The following is a 24,319-nucleotide window of genomic DNA, read 5'->3' on the forward strand; positions in this document are numbered from 1 at the left end:
ACTGCACCATGTCACAAATAAAATGGGTTCTTATTTTGTCAGTACACAGTACAATGCTGCTCACAAGGACCACTGAGTGTACTGATAAAGTAAGAACCCATTTTTTGTTTAAAATGACAGGCTGACAACTTATTTTCTGAACTAGAACTAGGCTGGTCAGCTAGCTAACAGGCTAAAAATTATTAGCATAGACCTGAACTGATGTACTTACGATGTGATTCACTGTAAAACAGCAACATAAAAGGCTTAAAGAATGTCAGTTGAACGGCTTACACACTTCAAATGTCCGCGTTTTAATCAGAAGTAGCATCAAACCGAGGCTGAATCTCCAACGGCTCTGTACTCCCTAGCTAAATAGTGTGCTGTGTAAGTTTTCAAAATACTAGGTTCTACAGCCAAACAGCGCATTGTCTTTTGAGTATGAATGAGGCTGAATCACAGGTGACTATTTTTAGCAACATTATTCACTCGAGTCAGTATTTAAATTCTTTTGTAGTGAACTATGTAGGGAGCCATTTGAGATTCAGCCCCAGCATGGGAAGAGGGGAAGCATTAGATTGGCAGAAGAAAACTCATATTGGTACTTTGGTGACCAAAAGGTACTTATTAAGCAAAAGTTTTTGCATTAAACAGTGCTATGTTATGACGCGTTTACTGTTATAGAACAAAACATTTAAAAGTTCATGAAATACAACAGTATACAGTGATGGGCGCTGTTCTCCGCATTCAATGGTCCATGGTTGCTTGGCAACAAAATTATTTCATTCACCGTGAACAACATTAGCATTTTGCACTAGAGATGCCAATTTTGGCCATATCTTTTGACCAACTGGTATCAGTCACCAATAAATCATTAACCATTAAGCCCAAAATCAAAGAAGTGAATAGGGATGTGCTTTCTGACTACTTCTGATATTCAAGTCTTCGTTAATGTTCATGAACGGATATCCGGTTAACAGCGCTAAAGGAAAAAAACAACAGCAAAAAAAAGTATTTTGTCTGAAATTACTTTCTTTTTTAGGAGATAGTACTGGTGTCGCACAAAAATGCATCATATTGCGCAGAGGAAAACATTTCAAAACATGCTTTATTATTGATTATTTATTATTTCTCATCAGATCAGTAGCGTTAACATAACAAAGCATGCCTCAGATGAGCTAACGTTAATGACAAAACTGGATGCTGACAGAGACTTCTTGTCATCTAGCCTACACATCTTTTTTTTTCCCCTCTTCACTGGACAATGTTCCACGGTGTTAGTTTGTCAGAGAAATATATTATAACTGTTTCAAGACCTAACATCAGCTAACAGCATCTCTGCCTTCACGACTTTAACAACACATCCTCAGCAGTGCGCCAATGTTACGACACTTGCAAGGAGTAGCAAAATATAATGTAACATACACACAAATACTAGCAAAACTCTCATGTTTTAGAGTTCTTAAAAATAAATAATGGCGCCCTTTTATTAAAATATTGCTTACAAAATGGATAGTTGTACCCTAAAATCTCATTGGCATCATTGGAGTCATGCTTAATGTCATTGTAAAATACTTGATGATTGCATACTTATGAGTGCACATATTAACTGAACTCTGTATTAATACACCAGGATATTTAAAAATGCTCCTTGTATAGACTGTGGAATGTCGTACAGATCAGTGAGGCCCTATACCAGGGGTGTCCAATCTTATCTGCAACAGGCCGGTGCGGCTGCAAGTTCTCATTCTAAACAAGCTGGAGCTCATCTGATTCTACTTGTTCAATTAATTGCTCAGCCTTCAAACAACTGATCATGTGCAGTCCTGCTTTGTTGGAACAAAAACCTGCAGCCACACCGGCTCTTTGTGGATAAGATTGGACACCCCTGCCCTATACCCTATGTACAAACCCAGATTGGTTCAAAACAAAAAAAATAAAAAGCTGACAAAACGACAGGAATATACACTGATGGGTTACTTAATGTTCTATATTCTAAAGTTCTTAAGTTATACTCATCATTGATTACCAGCCCAAGTTCAAACAAACCTAAATACCATGCCTGGGGTCATGAGAAGCTCTGGCTCAATGAACTTCGACAACTCTTAAAAGCTGTCGCGTCCACCACGTCCTTCCTTATAATTTTGCACTCTCATGTGATTTCCTCACACATGTGCATCTTGGAGAGCTTGGACCAAATATTTGTCTGTTTTATCGTTTGCAGATGTTTGCTTTCGATATGGTACATCACTGTAGTTGTGCTATCATCCTCTTGACAGGTCACCAATATCTTTAGCTGCTTCATTTTTGAGCAGGCCTGTCTAGCAGAACCAACTGCCTACCGCACCATCATAAGTTCAATTTTAAAAACCTTCACTCAACTTCAATGATACACCAAACTATTCATATAGGAACTGTTGCTTATTGGAAACGAAACAGATTTAAATTATGGATGGGTAAACAAATTATGACATTGGTTAAATGTAACTGATAGCATTTGCTGAACAACTGTTTGTTTGTTGGTTAATGGTTAAAAAAGTAGGAGTGATAGTCAAAGTGGAGATAGGATTTTTCACATAATCAAAAGCTATGAATGAGCTTCCCATGCCAGAGTGCCTGAGGATGTTTCTGTTCAGCACTGTTGGGAAGAATAAACACAAACAATCTGGCTACTATACACTTTCTACAATTTAGTTCATTACTCTGTACATCACAGACCGATGTAGCTTTATGTCATAAAATGTGTGATCCTTGAATCTTCTCGCCTTGCCTTGACGGCTGAGGGCTGTTCAAAGTCAGAGTCGGGCTCTCGGGACACAAGGCACTGGCAGGACACCAGCATTTAAAGAGAGGTAGTGGCACTGCTGTGGGTCAGCATTGCACTCTGGACAGGGAAATAAACACTGCAGCCTGAAAACTGCTAAATTTACCATTCGTCAAGCAAGCACGAGTCACAGGGGCAACTGCTGATGGCATTCGCATAGTAAATTTAGAAGCCAAGTTTTTCAAAGGAGATGAAAGAAATAATGGCCTCGCTTTCGCTCCTTCTACTCTTTTGCCTCTGTAATGTTGTGCTAATATCTAATGTATGCTAAGCTGTAGCTACCATGGCAACCCTCAGCATACAGGATTTGGACCCTGTTCAAGTGAGGCAGAGGACTAAAATGGCTGGACAATAATCCTCAAATACAGACAATTCCTGCCCCTCCGGGCCCAAAACTGGTGGCAGGAAGGTTATCCTGTGAAAGGGATTTAGTGCTGAATCTCAGAAAAGGAAGCCAGCAGAAAGAGTTCACACCGCAAAAGCATGCAAGCACTCGTGAGCACTTGTGATCATGTGACTTGCGCTCAGGGCTCTGCCTCTGATGTCTGGCACTGCGAGTGGGTGGGAGTGTACCGGCATTTCAATAGTGTGTGTTGTAATTGACTGCCTACTAGAGAACATGATGGTGGTCACCACAAGTGTTGTTTCGTAGCACGTACAGAATGGGTTCTGAAGGTAACTGGGTAATGACATCATTCGCAACTGATTAATGACCTAATAGAGAGCTGTTATTACTGAATATGAACCTGTACAATAAAAATCAACTGCAGATGCTCAGAAACTCGCCTAATAACAGCTCCTCTCCTCAGCAGCCCAACGCTGCTGCATAGCTGGCCAAAAATCAGTGCATCTCACAGAACAGATCTTACCAAGCTACATCAGCCTATGCCTCCATACACTCACTTCTCTCACTTCTGACATTTCCTCTTCAGCCCCAGGAGGGAAACAGAAGCCCATGCCAGCAACAATCATATGCACACCTGCAATTATAATCACCTTCATCCCTTCTACTCTTGCACAAACATACACTCATAAATACGTATACAACGATGCACTCATACATGCAAAAATTCACTGACAAACAGAGATATCTCTTATATTCATGATTACCAGTGCAGGGAAGCCGGAGAACACGCTGAGGCAGGGAGACACACAGCACATGCTCATCCACATAGACACACGTAGCCTGCCCAAATGCAGCAGGATCCCCACAGATACGAGAATGACCCTCATGAGACTAGTGGAGTAGGTTAAGAGGAAGAGAAGTAAGTTTTTACCTGTCAGAGATGTCATGACTTCCTGTGGCTCCGAGCAGTCCTAGCGCTGCACTCCCCACCACTGCAGCAGCCCCGCTGCCTGCCTCCATGATACTGACTCACTGCAGGAGCAGCCTGCCAGAGAGAGAGCAAAGGAAAGAGTAGGGAGGGGGAGAGAGAGAGAGAGAGAGAGAAAGAAATCGAGGTGATGTAGTGTCACAAAGACAGGGAGATAGAACAAGATAGACAGGGGAAATATGAAAGTAGAGCAGGGAAAGAAAAAAAAGAGAAAATCGGAGTTATATTTTTTTCTCAGCCTATTCCAGGCAAGCTGAAACCCCTTTATTTTTTAAACAGTTAGCATTATGCACAGATTCCTCAAGGCTTGTCGTGCTATTTCCTGCTGCGCTATTAAAACACTATCATCAAACCCTTTATTCAGATCAACATACACTCTGTATATAAAATATGTACACCAACATTCCAAAAATAGCATGGCATAATGGTATCTGACAATGTTTAAGCCTGCATTAATAAAGTTAATGAACCAATGCTTCATGAGTACTGCTGCTCTAAGCTAAAGGACTCTCTCGCAAACAATCTTTTTTCCTCTCTTAAAATGACACCAAAGGGAACACTACACAGTATATTTCTGCCAGCATGACAACATTGTTATTGTATGGAATAGAACGCCAAAATGGATATAATTCTCAGTATCACTAAAACAAGGGATACGCCGAAATTCTGGTCACTGAAAATGACTAAAAATGAGGACACCGCAAAAAAAAAAACGCTAAGCACTGAGGGGATACACCCAAGAACTTCTTCACTAAAGGTTTGATATTGCCACAGAGTTTTGGCCTGGATGACTAACTATTTTCTGTTGCTGAGAATGTTGTATTTCATGGCACATACTGCCACCTAGATACTGTAATCATTTCCGTAAGTTTATTTTATCTAAATTGTTTATTGTAAGTTTTTTTCACTTCTTAGCCGAATGTGTCCTGAATTTTGGTTTTGTTTTGGGCAAAGACTTTCATTTTAGTGCATCGCTAACTAAAACTAAAACCTATGGACACACTGTTATCACTTCCAATACCTGATCCTTAAGTATCTACTGATATAGAGTATTGATACCGATACTAACTGTAACCCATTTTACGCCTGAATTTCTCAAGTTATTTATTCTCACTCGCGTGTCCTGAACACTCATGTTTACATCTGTTTTGCACTGTTTGTATGTTGTGTTTTCTGCACTTATTTGTGGCTAATCCCACTCAAATGTGAATTAATCCAACACTGTTGACGTGTTGCTTGCTTTAATTAAAGTCCATCTACTGGCCTATATGTACATGCAGAAACTGCTTCACGGTATTGATATACTGTATTGTTGATACCGACACAGTACTGGGGCAACACCGCTACAGTCAATATTATTGCGAGACAGAAACACTAGTATAGACAAAATATCGCCCAAAGCTAAAAGCATGTTTAGTTGTTATTAATCCCACTTAGTCTACACAGCCAGCAAACACAGAGGTGCCCACTAAGACATGGTGTGCATCACACTTAAAAACTCCTGCTCCAGAGCTTGGTGAGCTACATGATTTAATTGCAGAGACAGACGCAGGTGAAAGAGACTGACAACAAGACCGTCCCTCATTCACTAAAAAAACAAAACCTAAACCCACATAGCAAGCCTCCGACCACCGTCACTAAGCATCCTCTGAGGCGGACAGGAGAATTATATCAAAGAATGGCAGGGAGAGAAATCATGGAAGGCGTAAAAAACACCCACACACAATCCAAAAGCAGCTTGTCTTCAATAAGAGGGATGGGTTGTTGTCCATACACTTATGTTGAGGTTTGTTGAGAAAGTGTATCATTAAGATGGTGCTAGCACTCAAAGAGTGTCCTCAACTCTAAACTCCATTCAGAAACTTTCACAAATTGCTCAGTAAACTCTTTCTGCAAGAGGAATGGAGCAGCTGCTTGATGGATAGGTCTGGCCTAATTGTGTCACCCTCCAGCCTGACTGAGTGAGCCTGCCATGCCCAAAGCAGGCTTTAGCAGCCCACTATTAAAGTTGCAGTGAATGTGATGCAGCAAAATCCTCGGCCAGTGCTGCCAAATAGATTACAACCTCCACACACATGGCTGACCTAGTCAGAGGACATAATGCACACGATGGAGCCAGAAATTTCAATTCAAGTGACAGTATGGATCAAGAAGAACAAACTAATGTAAGAGGTGACGTCTCAAACAGCTTATAAAGTATTAGAGCACATTAAGCAGCAGCCATGATGAGAGTCATTACAGACACATGGGATATTCTATAAAAATCAATGATTAGCCAAAAGCCACAAAGCGTTTGGCCGAGAGAAGATCTATCCTCTGGGATATACTGAGAGCAGCATGAGAGCAGAAAAGGAGACACACTATCGCTCTCATATTGAGCCACTGTGGTGGGAACCTCCATGGAGTCCTCCTCTCAAGTGTTTAGTCATCTCTCTGAAAGCCTATGTGCGTCTGCTCGCTGCCTTTCTCCATTCAGCATGGGATTACTCATACCTGACATTTACTTTATCCCCACCACCACTCAGCATTTAATAAGATTCAAATTACTATGACGTTACCTAATTGCCAACATCCAGCTGACAGAAATACAGACAAACATCTGAACAGTTTTTCACATCCAGCTACCAGCTCTTGTCATTTGTGACTGCGTGGGCTGTCATTGCATTTTTACAATGAACAGAACAGTCAACATCATTTTGAAAGATTTCATTCCTCAACAATCTGTCAAAATTACACAAATAAGCAAATAATTAAAATAGTTCTCTCTATGAACAGGTCAAAGCCCTGACAGTTGCCATTTTGTAAAAATCATGACTGTATCCATGTTGTCGCACAGCTTACTAATGAAAAACCTGCAAACTCTGGTGTTCAAACAATGGAATTGTAATTGATGGCAAATTTAATTGATGGCCATTCTTGCCAGGGCACTGTGAAATCACAATAGCATGATGCATTGATACACACCTACAAATCTTCAAATAAATGCACCAGAAAAAAATTATATATTTATAGTTACATCAATTGTGTAAAAATGTATTAAGAATAACGCATTCACATTAACACAACAATATAGTCACAAAAAAAAATTACTGTACAATGATTCCAAAGTACAGGCTCATTCCCCATTAGTTGCATAAAATTATGTAAATGACAAGGCACACATACTTGCAACTACTATTTAGCTTAGAGGTGTCTAAGACATACCATAACAACACAAAAGATTCCTTCTTTTCAGTATTTTGTTGCTTGACACATCTTTTTTCAAATGTATGCCTAGAGTATATCGCCTTGTAAATGCAGCAGGAACAGTCTGGGTCTCCAGTTTAGAGCATCAGCTTTGCGAGGCTCTGACTGAAATGTGATCTCATTGACAGGCGGCTGATATGTCTGCTGTGAGACGTGGCTGCCTGCACTAATATGAAAAATCTGGGGATGTGTTTACATCACATTACATCAGGGGGAAGGGCTTGCTCCCAACTGACAATTACTTCATTTTAGGTAATACAAGGCCACCACACTTCACTGGACAGTTTGTTCAGGCAACCAGCACTTAGCACCAACAAATACAGGCTTAGGGCAGTATGACAAGCTGAGTGAATGCTGATAATGTTACAATATGCAAATAGTGTTTTTTCATTCATTTTTTGGATAATATTAGATCAAATATTGCATAATAGAAAAATGGAAACATGAAAATGGGCTTTAACTTTCAGTATTTCTTCTTCTTCGTCTTCTTCTTCTATATCTGTTGTTAATATCTCACAGTTGCAAACACAGCTATATAAGTGACTAATATTAGCATCATCTAACAGTTGTGGAACAATCAGTATTTTGTCAGGAGAGTTTTCAACACAACACAAGGCAACTAATAAGAGAGACTTACACCAAACACAGACAACCTGCAACGGTGAAGAGAAACAGTGGTTGCAAGTCAAAGCTCAGACTGAGACAAACAGGCATTTAACAGGATTCTCACTGAATGCCACAAAACTGTGGCTTTAAAAATCACCACAGAACTGAATCATACCTCTGTGATCCAGTCTCAACAGAATCTGAGCACTGTGAGTTTCACAAAGATGAAATTTATGGCAGCGTTGCCATTTGGAAACTACTTGTATCCAAGTCCAACACACAACGATGCATGACTTGGGGAAAGTAATGCAAAGCCAGGACCCTTGAGCAATGGAAATAAGTAATATGGTTTTATGAGTCATCGTTCAACCTTTTGACATCTATCTGTGTTTACATTTGAAGAATGCCCAAGGAAGTCTTCAACCCACAACGTCTGTTGCCAATGTGGGGATGGTGGTAGATCTTGTATGAGTCAGTAGGTCTAATCACTCCCCACAAAAGAATTGAGGCCATTTTATAAGACCAAGGACATTCTATGGTGTAAACAGAGATGCCTCATGACGTTACTCCAAGATAAGGTCCCCTATACATACTGCCTAATGAAGTCTGGTTTAATGAACATCAAATGCATCAAGACTGGTTTAATGAACATCCAAGAACATCAAGTCCAGTGTCCCACTACACACAGCTGAGAACAGTCAATACTCCAGAAAGGAAGCTGTTCTGATACTTACTCCTTGCTCCTTATTAGGTGTTAAGATTCAGACATTGTTAGGTGTTATTTTGTCCAACCAGTGTAAATACATCATATAAGCCCTATATGTTAGCACTAGTCAAACTGCACAGTAACCAAATAGAAAGACATGACTCTAATTTCAGTCATAACATAAAGGGGATGTTGCCGAAGTCTCTTAAAGCCGTGCTAGTCCCAGAACCAGGCAGCTCCAAGAGGTTAGGGTGCTTACTGATATGAAAAAGTAATTATCAAACAAAATACCCAAGGCTTAGTGTTTACATTCATTTAGACCTTGGGCATTTTATATTCATACAAACACCTTCGTTCCATATCGGAGAGGTACACTGCAAGGAGAGCATCTGTTAGCTGCTCGATAAATCACCATTAACAGACTGCAGAGCTTGAGGGGTGTTACAGCACATCTTGCTATTTACAGACACAGGCACTTGCTTTGACTTTAGCAAAGACAAAGGTTAAGCTGATGAGCAAACTTGTACTTTGTAAATAAGCAATTATTAAGGCTCGTGTGGGAGAGCACAGCAGCTCTCTAACATCAGGGAAGGGACTACAGAAAAGTGCAAGCAGTATCCAGAACCTCTGGGGCTGGAAAAACAGTGAAGCTAAAACAGAGCAACGATGAACTTCCTTTGCCGAATTACATGCTCAAAATACTGCATGCAGCTTTAAAAGGATTCACACAGAAATCCTTTTTATATTCAAACCTTTCATCTGAAAAGTATGTAAAAAAAAAAAGAAAAAAGAAAAAAGGCCAACTTGGGTGATTGGGATTATTATGTGCATTTCACTGATGCGAAAATCCATACGAACGTCATCATAACAGAAGCAGACACTGAGTGGCTGATTACAGTAAATTATTCTGCATATCAAATAAGGACACAGTTATGAGAAATGCATCAGCTCAAAGTCTCAATTTGCACTACTGTATATGCACTAACTGCTCTTGATTTACCAAACGATAGGAAAGAAGTCATCACAGCTTATGTTTTAGAACTACATGTACTGGACTATGTTGTGCAAGGATGTGTGTTTTAATCAGACACACAAAAAACATGTAATGGTGCAGCATACAATTTATTAATAGGTAAAGCAGATATTGGGTGATTTATTAATCCAGGAGTAATATCACTAAAAGACCTCCTTTGAGAGTGAGTCAGCAGGTCTTTCCTCTCTCACTTGGACTCTTTAAAAAGCCATGCCAGATTCAATACTTGTGGACTGCCAAACTCCCCATGCTGCCAACCTAACCTTGCTTTGGGAAGCCTTTAACAAGAAAGTCAAGGCAATTGTTTTCAAAGGATTAATCAAACTGGCATCGCACCTTGATAAACCTGAAAGTTCTCTATTAAAATGTTTTTCTGTCTCTGTATACGGAACTTTATTCTACAAGACAACAATTAGCATGCTTCGAGAAGCTTTGCCATAACTCCTTTGGGAGCCTCAATTACAGTGTTGCTTATTCTTAATTAGTCAGGGAAAGCAAAGGGACTTAATGTGCTGTTTACTTGTCAACTCACTGTATTTGGACACAAGTCCCAATATGAAGCAGGAAGTTGGGGGGGAGGGGGTGGCAGAGGGGCAACAATTTTCATGATTTGAAATAATAAAAGATGCTCTGCATTCAAATGGAAACTGAAATGCTATTAAGAAACAAAAGCAGAGCAATGTAGGCCTGGCCAATGTCTAAAAATAATTAACCCAATATTTTCTAGTTTAAAAAAAAATTGAGATCTTATTTTTAGTGTACATTCCTTTTTTTTAACTTAAGTTGTTTTAATTAAAATATCTGATAAAAACATCTATTAAATAATATAATACTGAGTAGCTCAACATCTTTTGAAAACAATTTCACCTGTCGTTTCATGGATGTTACGGTAAACTCGTACATTTATGAGCTTCTTCTGGTGCAGGTTCATAGCAACACTTGTGTGCTAATAGTGCTCCTTGCTGGAGAGACTTCTGACTGCAAGTGATTGCCAAAGTCAAGCCCACATGCTTTACACATTGAACAATTATGCATTTTCTGCTGTTATAGCAGATTTACTCTAGAATTCAGCTATTACATATATTAAATAATCATCTTCTAAATGTGATCACATGTTTGTTTTGTTTTCATGATTTATTTTCTGTATGGCTTCTGCAGAGTCTGGGAGGCACTGCCACTCTGCTCAGACAGGCTGTGTGAATGCTTCAACCTGTTAAAATGTTAACCTATCAATTTTAGAATGTATTTATATCCATTGTCTAAACTGCTGTCCAAATGAGGGCAAGCAATTCACACATTGTGGTCTACACATCATACATCCCCAGTAAAAAATTGGCTTATTCACAGCTTGTAACAGAATCCTGTGAATTTTATTTCATTGCAATAGAGAATGCTCTGCATCATGTTCATTTTGTAATTCCTGTGGCATGTCTGGCATTTTATGGCTATGACAAGCGTTCTTTTGCTTAAAAAAAAATAACTAAATAAAAAATTTGCCAGCAGTTTTAACCACACGGATAACTACATTCTTCTGCTAAATTATTTGGTACTGAGCTGGGTTCAATCATTTCAAGTCAATTCCAGATATTATATGGGGCGCATTGCTTAAAACTTTGTGCTGCCAACTTTTTGGTAAGATATACTTATTAAGTGAGCCCTTCACATAATCATATAAGCATGGTATGGCACTGTTCGATGCCCTGTATTTAAAATAAAGCCATCACTAAAATGTAAATAAAGCATAGTTTGACTTTTTAATGTAAAACGTACAAAATAAAACAGGAAACAAAATAACTGGTAATCAAAAAAAGGGTGGAATGGTTAATACATGAATTCTTGTTGAAGAGGCTCAAGAATTATTTCAGGATTTATTAGGTATTATTAATACCATTGTGAGAGCAGCTGAGAAGATCGTTGGCACCTCCCTCCCCTCCCTCCAAGTGATATACAGCTCCCGTCTCACCCGGAAAGCCCTCTGCATGGCAGGTGATCTCACTCACCCACTACACAGCTTCTTTAGCCTGCTGCCATCAGGGAGGAGACTGCGGAGTCTCCGGGCCAGGACCAGCAGACTGGGGTACAGCTTCAACTCTCTCCCTACTTTAATTTATGTCACACATTTCCTGTTTACTGTCTATTTAATGTTATTGCTACACCATGGGGTCTGAGAGTAACACATTTTCAATACTCTGTATGTCCTGTACATATTGTAGTATTGACAAAAAGCTGACTTGACTTGACTAGGTAGCACTGATCCAAATCAGGCCTGACTGTTCACTAAAGTATTCCAACAACCGTGTTTACACTTAAAGTCCAGTCTATTATTTAACTCCTTCTAAGCATGTATCATGGTTGATCGAATGGGTGCTGTGTTATTCTAAACTAGAAATGTATCTGGAGAAGATTGTGGCTGAAGTGGACATTGCTTATGAATAGTTGGAAGCCTACTTACGTTGCAGGTAAGGTCGGGTATTGGTAGCAACTTTACAATACATATCATGATACAAGCGTCATAATACTATACAATGACACAGAGCAGACACTGTTACCTGTTCAACAAAAACAATGTCAATCAGTTGACTTACGATTAAGAGTAACTTGATTTATGGTCTTTAGACCATAGACATACGAGTCTGAAGGTTGCCTGGTTGTTGGGTTGCTGAAGAGGGAATGACTCCCTTGTAGTTCTCATGTAAATAAATAAATAAATAAAATAAAATGCAAATGTCAGCTTGAGACAGCTGCTCTGCTAAGTTAAAGTATCTTCTCTACTAGACTGCAGGTAATATGCTTCTGTTTTAAATACTGTTATCTTAAATCTGAATGTGGCAGCAATTTCTGTCGTATATATGTGCCCAGCATAAATGTAGATAAAATATATATGAAACATCCATGACTGTATCAATTTGCACATTGTCAAAAGTTAATTCACAATGAACTGCTGTATCGATATTTTGAACACAGCCCTAACTGCAGGCTTACATGGCAAAGAAGCAAGTCTGGTAAGTGACTGAGAAAGGAGAGAGCCTATTGCATTGGTAGTCTCCCAGGCTTGGACAAAACCCTGTGCTTCTGTGTGTTCACAACAAGGGCTCTCCACTCCAAACAATGCAGCCCGGAACCTTCAGGCCTCGGTGGAGCGGCAGCACAAAAGCAGTACAGACAGGTCCTGGAGCGCACTGCCCACTGCCGCACAGCATCGCCCTGTGTAGGCTGTAGGTCACAAAAGGACCTTTGATCGCACACACAGCCAGGAAAACACATTCATATACTGTATTATAAATGTTATTCTCACAAACTGTAGTCAGAAACAAGCAGTTATGTCTAGAATTTTAAAATGAACCAAGATTCACTGCTACTAGGCGTGGGTAATTCAAGCTATAATTAAGACAGAAACCGATCATTTATGACACATAGAACATTACATAAAACAAGGCCCATACTATAATCACAGCAATACAATCCTTTAAATGAACCTGAATTCTCACACAATGGCACTGTCTATGCAAGCTTATCGTCCACTGTGGCCACATTGTACAAGATCATTACTGTACACTAATAACTGACCTATCTCCATGTTACAGCTGCCATATACAAATAGACTACGGGGAAAAAAACACTCACAAAACTACTCTATTTGGGCCAGGCATCAATTTTTTTTATAATCTCTGCTAGTGCCACTGTGCCAAGGCTTAGTGCAACTTCACTAACACAGAACATCACAAGCTCCCGGATGCTGTCTCAGGACTAAATAAACTCACGTTAAATTAATAGGAAGGCTGCAGCCAGGTACAGCCTTAAACCAGATTCCCATAGGGCCAATTCCCATAGGGCCAAATATATAGACCTTGTGAGCCTACACATAGAGACAGATGCCATCAGTTAGACTGTTTATCCAGTAGTTTGAGGAAAAACCCCATCACAGTAGCCTCTGGAGTATCCTAACTCTGCAGTAACTGGTAATAAAGACTCATCATAGCTTCTGCTTGCTGACATAACTTATCACAAAGTGGCATGGACCAAGATCTGAGTTCTGGGTATTACTGGAGACAAAACCATCTGGGAGACTCAAATTAAGGCTGCGTTATTCATCATGTATTAGGCCTAATGGACATTATAATTTTGCATCTGCCATTTTTCCTCATCTGTTTAATTTCTGTCACATGGAAGGACTTTTAGTTACAAACAGCAGCAATCATCAAATCAGTGTGTTGTTGTGAATTTGTGTTTGCTCACCATTCTAATATCGCTGATGAGACTTAATAAAACACATTCACAAAGTTGACCAACACTTCTGCAAAATGTGCTGTGATGCTGTGATTAAGCCTGTGTTCTTGGTTAACTGAGCATCTGAGATAACATGCCCATATGACAGTACAAGCTAATTAACAGGCCATGAGAAGGTCATTTACTTTATTACAGACCACTACAAGACAGTAGTATGTTATTAAACACATGACAAGGAGACATTCGACACTATATGGTTAGCAAAGTATGCAAATTTCAACACAACTCTGTGAAGGCAATTCCTAACTGTGTTTAACCATGACATTTCTTGTATCTCGATTCATGCACTATGCACTATATACATCCAATAAATATAACATAATTCACCACCTAGTGACTGCATTTTTGTAGAGTACTATCATCTCAAACACTAACATTTTTCACTAGACAGAAATGCCAGTGTGAAACTGTGGCTGATGAATAATAGAATATTTGAAATAAGAAATTTAATTGCCTTTTTTCTTATTGTGTTAAACTATTAAAGTACAAGTCTGAATCAGCCTGTTACTTTAATTCATTTTAATTCCTTGCAGTCAAAATGTCAGACACAGCTTGAGCTCAAATAAACAATCTCTCCGCTGCCCTCTGAAGGTGTCGGAGCACCTAGAACAAGTTAGAACTTTCCTGCTTTAATCAATATGAATTTGCCCCAACCCAACTGATGGATAGTCTGCATACAAACAGCAATCAAAATCTATGTGCATTAAATTATATTTGTTCACTCTACACTTGTAGCTCCTAATTTGCATCAGTGGTCTTGTTTGGTGTGTCAGCAGCATTTAATGGCTACTGTAGCAATGTCCCACATTCAAATCTTGGCTGTTCTAGTACATCATCAACCAGGTATTAACAGTATGCTACATCCCACTGCATTTCCAGTGTGAATTCATTACTTACACTAAGAAGTGGCTAGTACACACCTTTGAAGCGTTCGATTCAAGACAACTAATACATACATGATCATAGGGGTGGGAATCTCTAGATACCTCACGATTCGATTCAATCACGATTCAGAGGGCTGCGATGCGATTATAAAACGATTATTGATGCATCTTTTTTTTCTATACAGCATTTCTATTTTCTCACTGTCTGAGGACTTGGTACTTTTAAAACAAAGTATTTGTAATGATCCATAATGAATTTACTTCCAATATGTTTTATTAATAAATCAAATGGAAGTGATGTGGCAAGTGAACTAGAAGGTTCTCATTCACTGCTCTTGTTCAGAGCACATGAGATGCTGCTACCACTCATCTGCGATGAAATGCGCAGTTACGGTGAAATAAGATCCAGTGGTAATGGATGACCACGCAGCGCGTTACAGCCGTCCTACCCGTCCTACCCATTTAATTCAGTGATTTTATAACTTTGGTTTTGGTCTCGTTGTAGAGACGGGGAGGGGAGGTCGCTGTGTCAGTAAAATATCTTCGAGACAGCATGTGCGCAACATAGCGCGAAAGCCCTGTTTCGCAACATGCAGACTGCAGGTCACATAGCAACGATGCGTCATTCGCATTTATAAGCAGCGCAGTTGGTTTCCTGGTACGTTAAATCTGCAGCAACAGACAGTCAAACACTAAAAAGTTGCTAAGATGAAGTCGCTTTGCTTTCGAATTTTCCTGTTCCACCTTAAATGGTACTGCATTTTAGGTTACATTCAGCACCTCAGTCAGAATTTAAGGTGGAACGGGAAAATTCAAACGAGAAGCTGGAGAATGAGGAGCGACTTCAACCTCGTAAAACAGTCGAATGATGAGAGACATTTTAGAAGAAACTACTGAACTTATGAGGAAAAGTTTCCTGAGGGAAAGGGGAGGAAAGCGGCTATAGCTAAAGCTTAAAGCAGAGTAAAGTAAATCTCCACTCTCGTTTATATTGTTTAGCCTATACTAGGACATTAATACATACTGGACATTAAATGTTGTGGCTCCCAGGGTGGTTTGATTTTTGTTGAAAGATCAAAATGGCTCTTCTTAACATTTGTGTTGTGACTCCTGACCTGACCTGGCTTTAATACAGAGGGAGCTGGCCAGATTTCTCACTTATCCATGTGTGTTTTTGTTATGTGCCACCACAGACTGTCCGGGCGCTGCACTTACCCACTTCCAAGTTCCACCTTTTACGTTCCGTCAACATTATATATTAAATATTTAGAAAATCGATTTTTGGCATTTGTGAATCGATTCAGAATCGTTCACATCTGCATCGTGATGCATCTAAGAATCGATTTTTTCCCGCACCCCTACATAATCAGTAAGTGATATATCTTTGATTTGCCAGGACACTCATGGAACATGAACATACCGTCAGTATGCAGAAAGGATACAAAATGAATGCAAGATTTGTCAATATTGTTTTTTTAATTGTTTAATTTAATTTTCTTAAAAGACTAAAGTCACAATTTATGGAACTACCACAAACATCTAACAGGGGTTGGTTGTTATGCCTTGAACATCATAACTCCATGTTTTTTTAGATTATATCCCAAAGTGACTTGATCGCATTGCCTTGCCTCTGACTTTGATTAATGATGCAAATAAACCATGATAATCCTCTCAGTGGCATCCTGGCATTAAGTGATGACAGGCACACCAGTTAGGGCTGTACTGAAGCTTCCCTAGAACAGAGACTCTGCAACCTGATAACAATCCTCTACTCTAATTAAATGTAAAACTGTTCTTCTTTCTGAGAAAATTCCAGAGACTAGGGAACACGCAGCGAACAAACACTCCCACATTATTAAAATGTCCACGATACAGAGCACTTTCTGCCCCAAAAGAGAAAGCTTATAATTCTGGGTGATATCGCATATAATCTCATATCTCCAAAAAAAATCTCTATTCAAATTCTGCTAATTAATTAAATAAATAAACAAACAAACAACAAAACTGGCAAAAGTCTGTCTCTAATTAGTCTTTTTTTGATACTTATAGCTACCACGACCCAGAAGGATAAGCGGTTTAGAGGATGTGTGTGTGTGAGGATGTGTGAAACTTATAGCTTGTGATCAACACAGTGGCTACATGAGTTGATTCGTTTCTCAAATCTTCTGGCAAGGCCAAAAAGAACGAGGTCATATTTAAGATCTTATTCGTCTACAGCAAGGCTGGGTTTACGACTGTCACTAGACACTCAGAATGTAGATAGATGAGCAACTGCTGAGCACTCCACAACCCGCATGCCCTTTAGTCAAGGCTTTAGAGGAACACCATCATATATCTTCCCTTATATGACAGACATTATCTTTCAAAAACGAAAAATATTTGCGCACACTCACACACACACACACACACACACACACACACACACACACACACACAAAAAATATGTATACACACAAAACTACAATTAAAATAGACAAATTCTAAAGTAGACAATGTTGTGTCTGGGCCGAGATTTCCAACAAACTGTAACAACTATTGGAACAGAACGAGTTCACACTGGCAAATAAGAGAAAGATAAAAGTTTTCACACTGAATTTCCAAACAATACTGAACTTTCAACTGTGGAGTTCTCATCATGTAACTTGTGAGAAGTGTTTGGGTGGAGACAGGCAACCAGAGCCAAAACACGGAATAGCATTTTCATGAGGTTATGATCCCCCCATTGGGTGGGGAAAGATGTATCATAGGCCATTTTTAACAACTGTTTTTAATGACTTCTAAAGGCAACCTCTAACTGTCAGATCTGTAGATTTGTTTTACGGTACTATCTAAAACACAACCACTAAAACAGAGATGTTATTGCAGTTTGATGCAGGGGCAGTTGTAAGGGAGCCAGTGGTAGAGGATTTGAGGTGGTGGCATCTATTTCAATGACGTTAAAATTGTTATTCATGTAGAGACACAGTTTGGGTATGTTTAACTGATGATTACCTAGTTAGATCATTTTGCACAAAGTATCTGATTGTGTAATTTTGCAATAACAGAGTGCATTTTCGATAAATTACTTACAATTGATCACCAGATCAACCAGTGTACTTCAATATCAAATTGTGGAACTTCTATGCAAAATGTGTGAAGGTTGGCAAGTCCCCTAAATTGTGCTGGATACTGGCCCTCCAGGACAAGTACTGTGGTCTAGCCTGATAGTAGTCACATCTTACTGGAGCTACTTATTAATATAGTGATCATTAGAATACCATTGATCAAAACCTGCATGCTGACAAAAAGGAAATAGCTGCTATACACAGACGCTCCTTCCTACAATTAAATGGACGGATTACTGTGTTTCATGGCTATGAATAATAATGCCAACAACACTAAAACAACCCCAGTCAGTTTCACTGTCTAATTTTCGACAGTGGATTAGTAATGCAGAAAAATGTAAACCTATAGCATATGAGACTCTGTTCTTAAGTGGTCCAACTTTAATCAAAATAGCTTAAAAGATTATATGTAGCCAGAAAGTCACCTAACTACAAAATAAGCCTCTTGTGAAGAGTTTGTGCCATAAGCTACTGGATTATAATCACACACAAACTCTTGGCAAGCCAACATCAACTTCCACAACACACACGCGCGCGCGCACACACACACACACACACACACACACACACACAAATATAACCCTACTCACAATCTTAAAACTTCCTCAGTGAGTAGGTGGCATAGAAAGACAGACAACTTTATAGTCTTTGGACTTTAATTGAAAAGATCTACTTAGCACCTCGGTACATGCAGATGCTGTGATTCTTCACCTTATTTGAGCCCTTAAAAAGAAGTGATTTTAATAGAGAGAAAAGGTTTTGAAGAACAATGTAGTGAATTACATAACTTAGCAGCCCTTGGTTTACATGCTAACATGAAAGTGGATGATTGTTCTGCTTTTCCAAAGACCCGTGGCCAGAAATCTCCACCAAAATGGGTTACAGCAAATAATGCAACATTACATGTAAATATATTTTAACAAATTATCTTAAATATAGGCTATAATGAATGCTACAGACAATTCATCACACTTTCAATCCACCTCGTTTCAAACACACAAACGAGAGGGAGACTAACATAGTAAGAACTAAATAAGAAGAGAGGAATCCAAATATTGCAGGCTCTTCCAAAAGCATGCAGAAGGATAAAAAGAGAGCTGCACTGTGAAGCAGTGCCCCTTCACAAGAGTGAATTAGGCTCTCCAGATAGATCCTGAGGGAAAAGTGCTTGCCCATTCTGATTGCAAAGCCAGGATTTTCTCTCAAACGTTTCACTCCCTCTCTCAACAGCCAGACCTGTTTGGTCTCGCTCCTAAAAAGCACTGACCCTAATTCAGCAGGTAGCACATGGGGTAATTTATAGCAGGATGGCAGGAGAAATAGGCCGCCGCCCTTAGGACTGCATCACATCTCTGTGAGGAGCCACTAAGACACGGTTTGAGTTTCAAATGGCTGAGCCTAAGCTAGTGTAAAGGCGCAAGCACACACACATGCACATGCTGCTTCTTAGTATTTCAACTCTGCTTAGGCAGGTTTTCAGCAAGGGGTGATTATTAAAATAAAGAGGACCTTTATTTCTGCCTCTTTGTGGATTCAGCACTTCATTTCTTTTGACTTCCTTGAAAGAAACTGCATTACCTTACTTTCAGAGCACAGCAGGAAGGACGTTCTTGAAAAATGACCTTTCGAAACATTTTAATATGAAATATAAATTAGTGAATGTTAAATCACGCAGTACTATGCCACTTCTTAAAAGCTGAATCTTGCATATGTCTGCTTTCAGATCCTCAAGACACATGGAGAAATCCTATTCGTGTTGAAATGAGGGCAGACACTACCCTCACTCATACATACCCTCACTCCTTTTCAGTCATGGAGTTACCAAGTCCCCCCCAGCTGTCATGCCTTTTGACACTAAATCAATAGGCATGAGACCATGAGGAGTTCTCCTTCACTGTGTCTTCCTTTCCCTTCGTAATTTGATCTCCCATGCTGCAGGCTTTAGGGTAAGGACATTTAAGCTGTCCTTCCTGCCTAAGTCATAACCAACAGCAGTCTGTGGGCATCATGCCACAGACCATGTCTACTCTGTAAACAACTTAGCAGCCATTTATTTATCACAACAGATAGGGCAGTGGGGCTGACATGTGAACCTGCTAACAGAGTGCTTGACACTTATAGTGAACTGGAGGTCCATCAGGAACCAGGTGTTTGCAACATAAGCCTATCTATGGCAATATATGGTGCACCAGCTTTCGCTATAACCATTCTTTAGTGAAAACATATGAGATTATATATTTCAGTTAAATCTCAGACGCTACTGTCTTGTAAACATCTTATTTCTATCAGGTTGTCTGGATTATGACCTAAGACTCCAGTGCACCAATCATCAATAAGGCTGGGTACAGTCAGCAACTTCAAACTTCACAATATAATACATATTATGATACAACCATTACGATATGTTACAATACAATTACAAAACACGCCAGGTGCACCTCAGACTACATTAATGTCAATGACATTTTTAAGTTTTAAAAATAAATAATGCTGGAGGAGCTTAAGAACTATTGTACAGGTAGATTCACCCAAAAGAGGCCCCAAATATTCTGTTGTAACTCCCGTTAGGATGAAGCAATCTGAACCAAAAAATACACTACATACCTTGACATATGTGTAATCGATTGCATTACATGCGATGCTGGAAGTGATCTCCATTTTCTGCCAGACACATGAAGGGGTACTGGGGTATGCACCCAGAAGTTGCAAATGGAGGTTAAACGTTGGGATGGCCTCATCGCTCTGACGCAGGGGCATCTCAGCTTGTTTGAAGCTCCATATACTGAGGAGCACACTGCACATTGTTTCACTCAGATTGCTTCGCCCTAGCGAGAGTTATTACATCATTTTTGGGGCCTCTTTCGAGTGAATCTCCCTGTATTAGTGTGGTTCATTCTGAGGTGTTGGTCAGAACACAGAGAGGGAGAAATTGTTCTGCTCTTTTTATTCACAGAGGCACATATGCATCTCTGATAGCATGTGTGGCTGTAAAATAACAAAACGTTCACAAGCACATATCACAGATCACGCCAACAGCTAAGTGCTGACGTCTGATTGCTAATTACAGTAGCAACAAACAAATAATCCAATACAACTGCTAACTAAACCATGCCTAGGAAATTGAAACCAAATCGATTTCATGACTAATCAATGATTACACATGCCTTAAGGACAGTTCAGAAAGATATATATACACAAACACACACATAAACATATACATATATACAAGTGGATGTACTCCCAATTTCTTTAGAATTGTTTACGTATGGGCATAGATATGAATATGGAAAATATCAGATGTCAGTATTGGCCCAAAATATCTTATTGGTGCATCACTGATACTAATATAAAAGGTTCTATCTACTGATACTGACGTAAAACAGATTTTCTCTGCAAGTATCTGCCAATGCTGAATGTATAATAAGTGATTAAAAGATCGACTCTAAGAAACCAAAAACTGCTTGAGGAGCTCCAGGGATTGCAGTCGTACTATAACAGTAATCTGCAAAATAAGGCCCTCTACACCCTTATTGCTGGGGGTGGTGTCCAATAGCATTATTATGTTATGAATGTCCACCCTGATATCCATCTACCCCACAATTTCAAACTACACACACAAACACTTTGAAACACAAATTAGTCATGTGAGCTATTAAAAGGGTAGCGAATATTCAAACGTACTCATTAAATCAATACTGAAATCTGAAAAACTGATGAACAGTTTTGCACTCTCACATTTAAAACCTGCTGATTAATGAAGAGTAAATCAAAGCTGCAAATGAAAATTAAATTAAATGTGCTGCTATTTCAGTGCTGTCATGCTCCACTGGTGACAAAAATTCAAGGAAAGAACACTGATTTAAGCACAGCACCAGAGATCGACAATGAATGCTGACTATCAACCCTGCAAAAAGCTTGAGCTTGAGCTCAGAGATCCAGGCTGCATAGCAGACTGCTTTTGTGAGATGGAGTGCATTAATAACAGAGAATATAACTAAGATAAAAGAGAAATGCTACAAGCTATATTTTTTTCTCTTCAGAGCTCTAAATACAGACTTATACAACTGGCTACTGCATTATACTCGGGGTTGGAAAAAAGACAATAAAAACTGCAGGACGACATTCCTTCTTCAAAGTGCAGTTTTGAAGCCTGACAGTTGGATGTCCTACAAAACAAACAGGGAGCCAATAACAGCAGTCCAACCTTTCTGACAAAGCCAAAGGTGCCAGCTCATTCTTTTTTTTCCCACCCTGGAAACTATGAAAAGCCGCATTTTTCAGGCTAATAAAACGCTGCAGTGAGGTTTCTTTTCAAAAGGAAAAAGGAAATCATTTGTCATCCAAATGGTGAACAAAGGATTCAGTGAGTTGATTTGAAATGCAGCTCTTTTTACTTCTAGGTGTGCCGACATCGACTGTGCTGCACTGTCAACAGAAGGTTTTCTATGCAAGGAATCACCTTACTTCAATGTACCCTGACCAAAGAGAAAGCTTCTGAAAAGTTCTGTGAGAGAAACCAAGAAGCTCTAAAGCCCTTTTGAAATCGGCATGAATTCCACAAACCTTTATCAAGAAGAGCTGACAACACAAAAATCATAGCCATCTTAAAAGGTGTTGCCACAATAGAAGTCAATACAGTAATGTTTCTGACAAGAAAATTACCCACTCCCTAAATAAAGATGCCATAAAAAGAGCTATAAAATAAGCCCATCACATGCTTAATGTTATCTCCCCACCCGTATGACTTATTGCATTCTTTCCCGAATATTCATTAGTCACATGTCCTTACTTTGACCTCAGTTTGGGAAGATGATTTTTTTTTTAGGATCAACACATATTATAGTGATATTAGAGGAAGAAAAAACAAATTGGGAAATAGCAGGAGATAAGCCAGCTAAGACCTTCATCATTCATTTATAAACCTAAATTCCAGCAAAGCTGCAAGTAGAACTTTAAAAACAGGTTATGAAATCAGTTGATTTCAGTGACAAATCCTCAATCCCCTTGGTTAAAAGGCAGACAAAAAGTTTTCAGTGCTATGAGTACACGCATGTGCCAAACTGCCTCAATGATCAAGAAGATCAGTCTAAGTAAGCTGTCAGTGCTCAGATACAGGTTATAAGACCAAACAGAATTTCAAGATTTTTGGAAATATACTTTTTTTAAGCATTTTCTACGTTCACAAATCTATCTGTACCATTAGCTTTTAGAGAAGGCTGATCACTATTACTTTGGGTAAAAAAGATGCTATTTTTGTTAAATTATGCAAAAGTATAGACAAAAGATATTGTGACAAAAACATTTTAAAAGTTTGGGACTGAAGCAGCATGTCTTGTGAGCATGTGGGAAGACATGGGTTTACACTTTAAGTGGTGATGCAATAAAAAAACAGACTGGAATGCAGGGACCTCTTTAAAATAGTGAGAAAATTTATTTTCTAATTATTCTCTATTTATAATGAAAATCAAAATACAAGAGCTGTATTTAAGAGCTGTATTTAACAGCTCACCTGCAGACATTGGGACTGCCTTGTGTGAAAAGTCAAGGCTGTAATAGCGTAAGAGATGTGTGAAGAGGCAATCAGAATCACATCAATACAGCTCGTGAGTAGAGAGTCTGGAAGTGCTGCAGCTAGCAGGAGTAAAGCATGAATGCTCTGTTGCTTTTCACTCATGGTGGGCAGCTGGCTGACGTTTGCCTGGGGCACAGCATGCCAGTGTCAAGTGCCAGCATCTGATCAAAGAACATAGTAGCCTGTGGCATTAGACACTATGCCAATGAGTAAAAAAACAATAAATAAATAAGAGTATTCCACATAGTTAAGTAGCAATGAGGCGTTCTGCATGGGTCAAGTAGACCTGTTGAAAATAAAGAAAGAAATTAAATGAAGATTGTACAAATGAATATGCCTAAAAATATATATCTGTTTGGATATGAGACGTCTTCCATCATCAAATAATAGACGTCAATTTACAGTTTCACACTATATTAGTGGCTGAAAAACAATTTGCTGTGAGAATTCAAAAAGAATCTTGAAAATGAAACAGAGTCTAACGCCAGGCTGGACCAGGGAGATCACAAGGATAGTTTCTCACTGCCAGAATATATGATGAATAATTAATATTTTCTATCTTTAATGACTTTTTTATGAGACTCAATCCATATTAGCACTGGGCCATTCCCTGAGGGAGAAAATCAGTGGTGAAGAACAGAAAGTCTACAATATCTACTTCATTGACATATTTTGAGAAATTCTAATAGTACAGGAAAAATGTGAGCATACAGGCTCTCAAACTGAGGAAGATCTACAGGAGTG

The 24,319-nt window shown here is 39.2% G+C and overlaps 1 protein-coding gene across 3 annotated transcripts in view; it reads right to left on the reverse strand.

Moving 5' to 3' along the window:
• The window catches only part of arhgap32b (Rho GTPase activating protein 32b), a 99,794-nt gene that overhangs the window by 63,364 nt on the left and 12,111 nt on the right, over positions 1 to 24,319 (reverse strand). For all 3 annotated transcript variants that reach the window (XM_036587851.1, XM_036587850.1, XM_036587849.1), the window contains exon 2: positions 4,081 to 4,194. In XM_036587851.1, coding sequence (XP_036443744.1) covers positions 4,081 to 4,169 — 89 coding nt within the window. In that variant the 5' untranslated portion in view covers positions 4,170 to 4,194. The remainder of the gene's footprint in view (positions 1 to 4,080; positions 4,195 to 24,319) is intronic.

This window comes from Colossoma macropomum, unplaced genomic scaffold (genome assembly GCF_904425465.1).
Source record: "Colossoma macropomum unplaced genomic scaffold, Colossoma_macropomum, whole genome shotgun sequence".
NCBI lineage: Eukaryota > Metazoa > Chordata > Actinopteri > Characiformes > Serrasalmidae > Colossoma > Colossoma macropomum.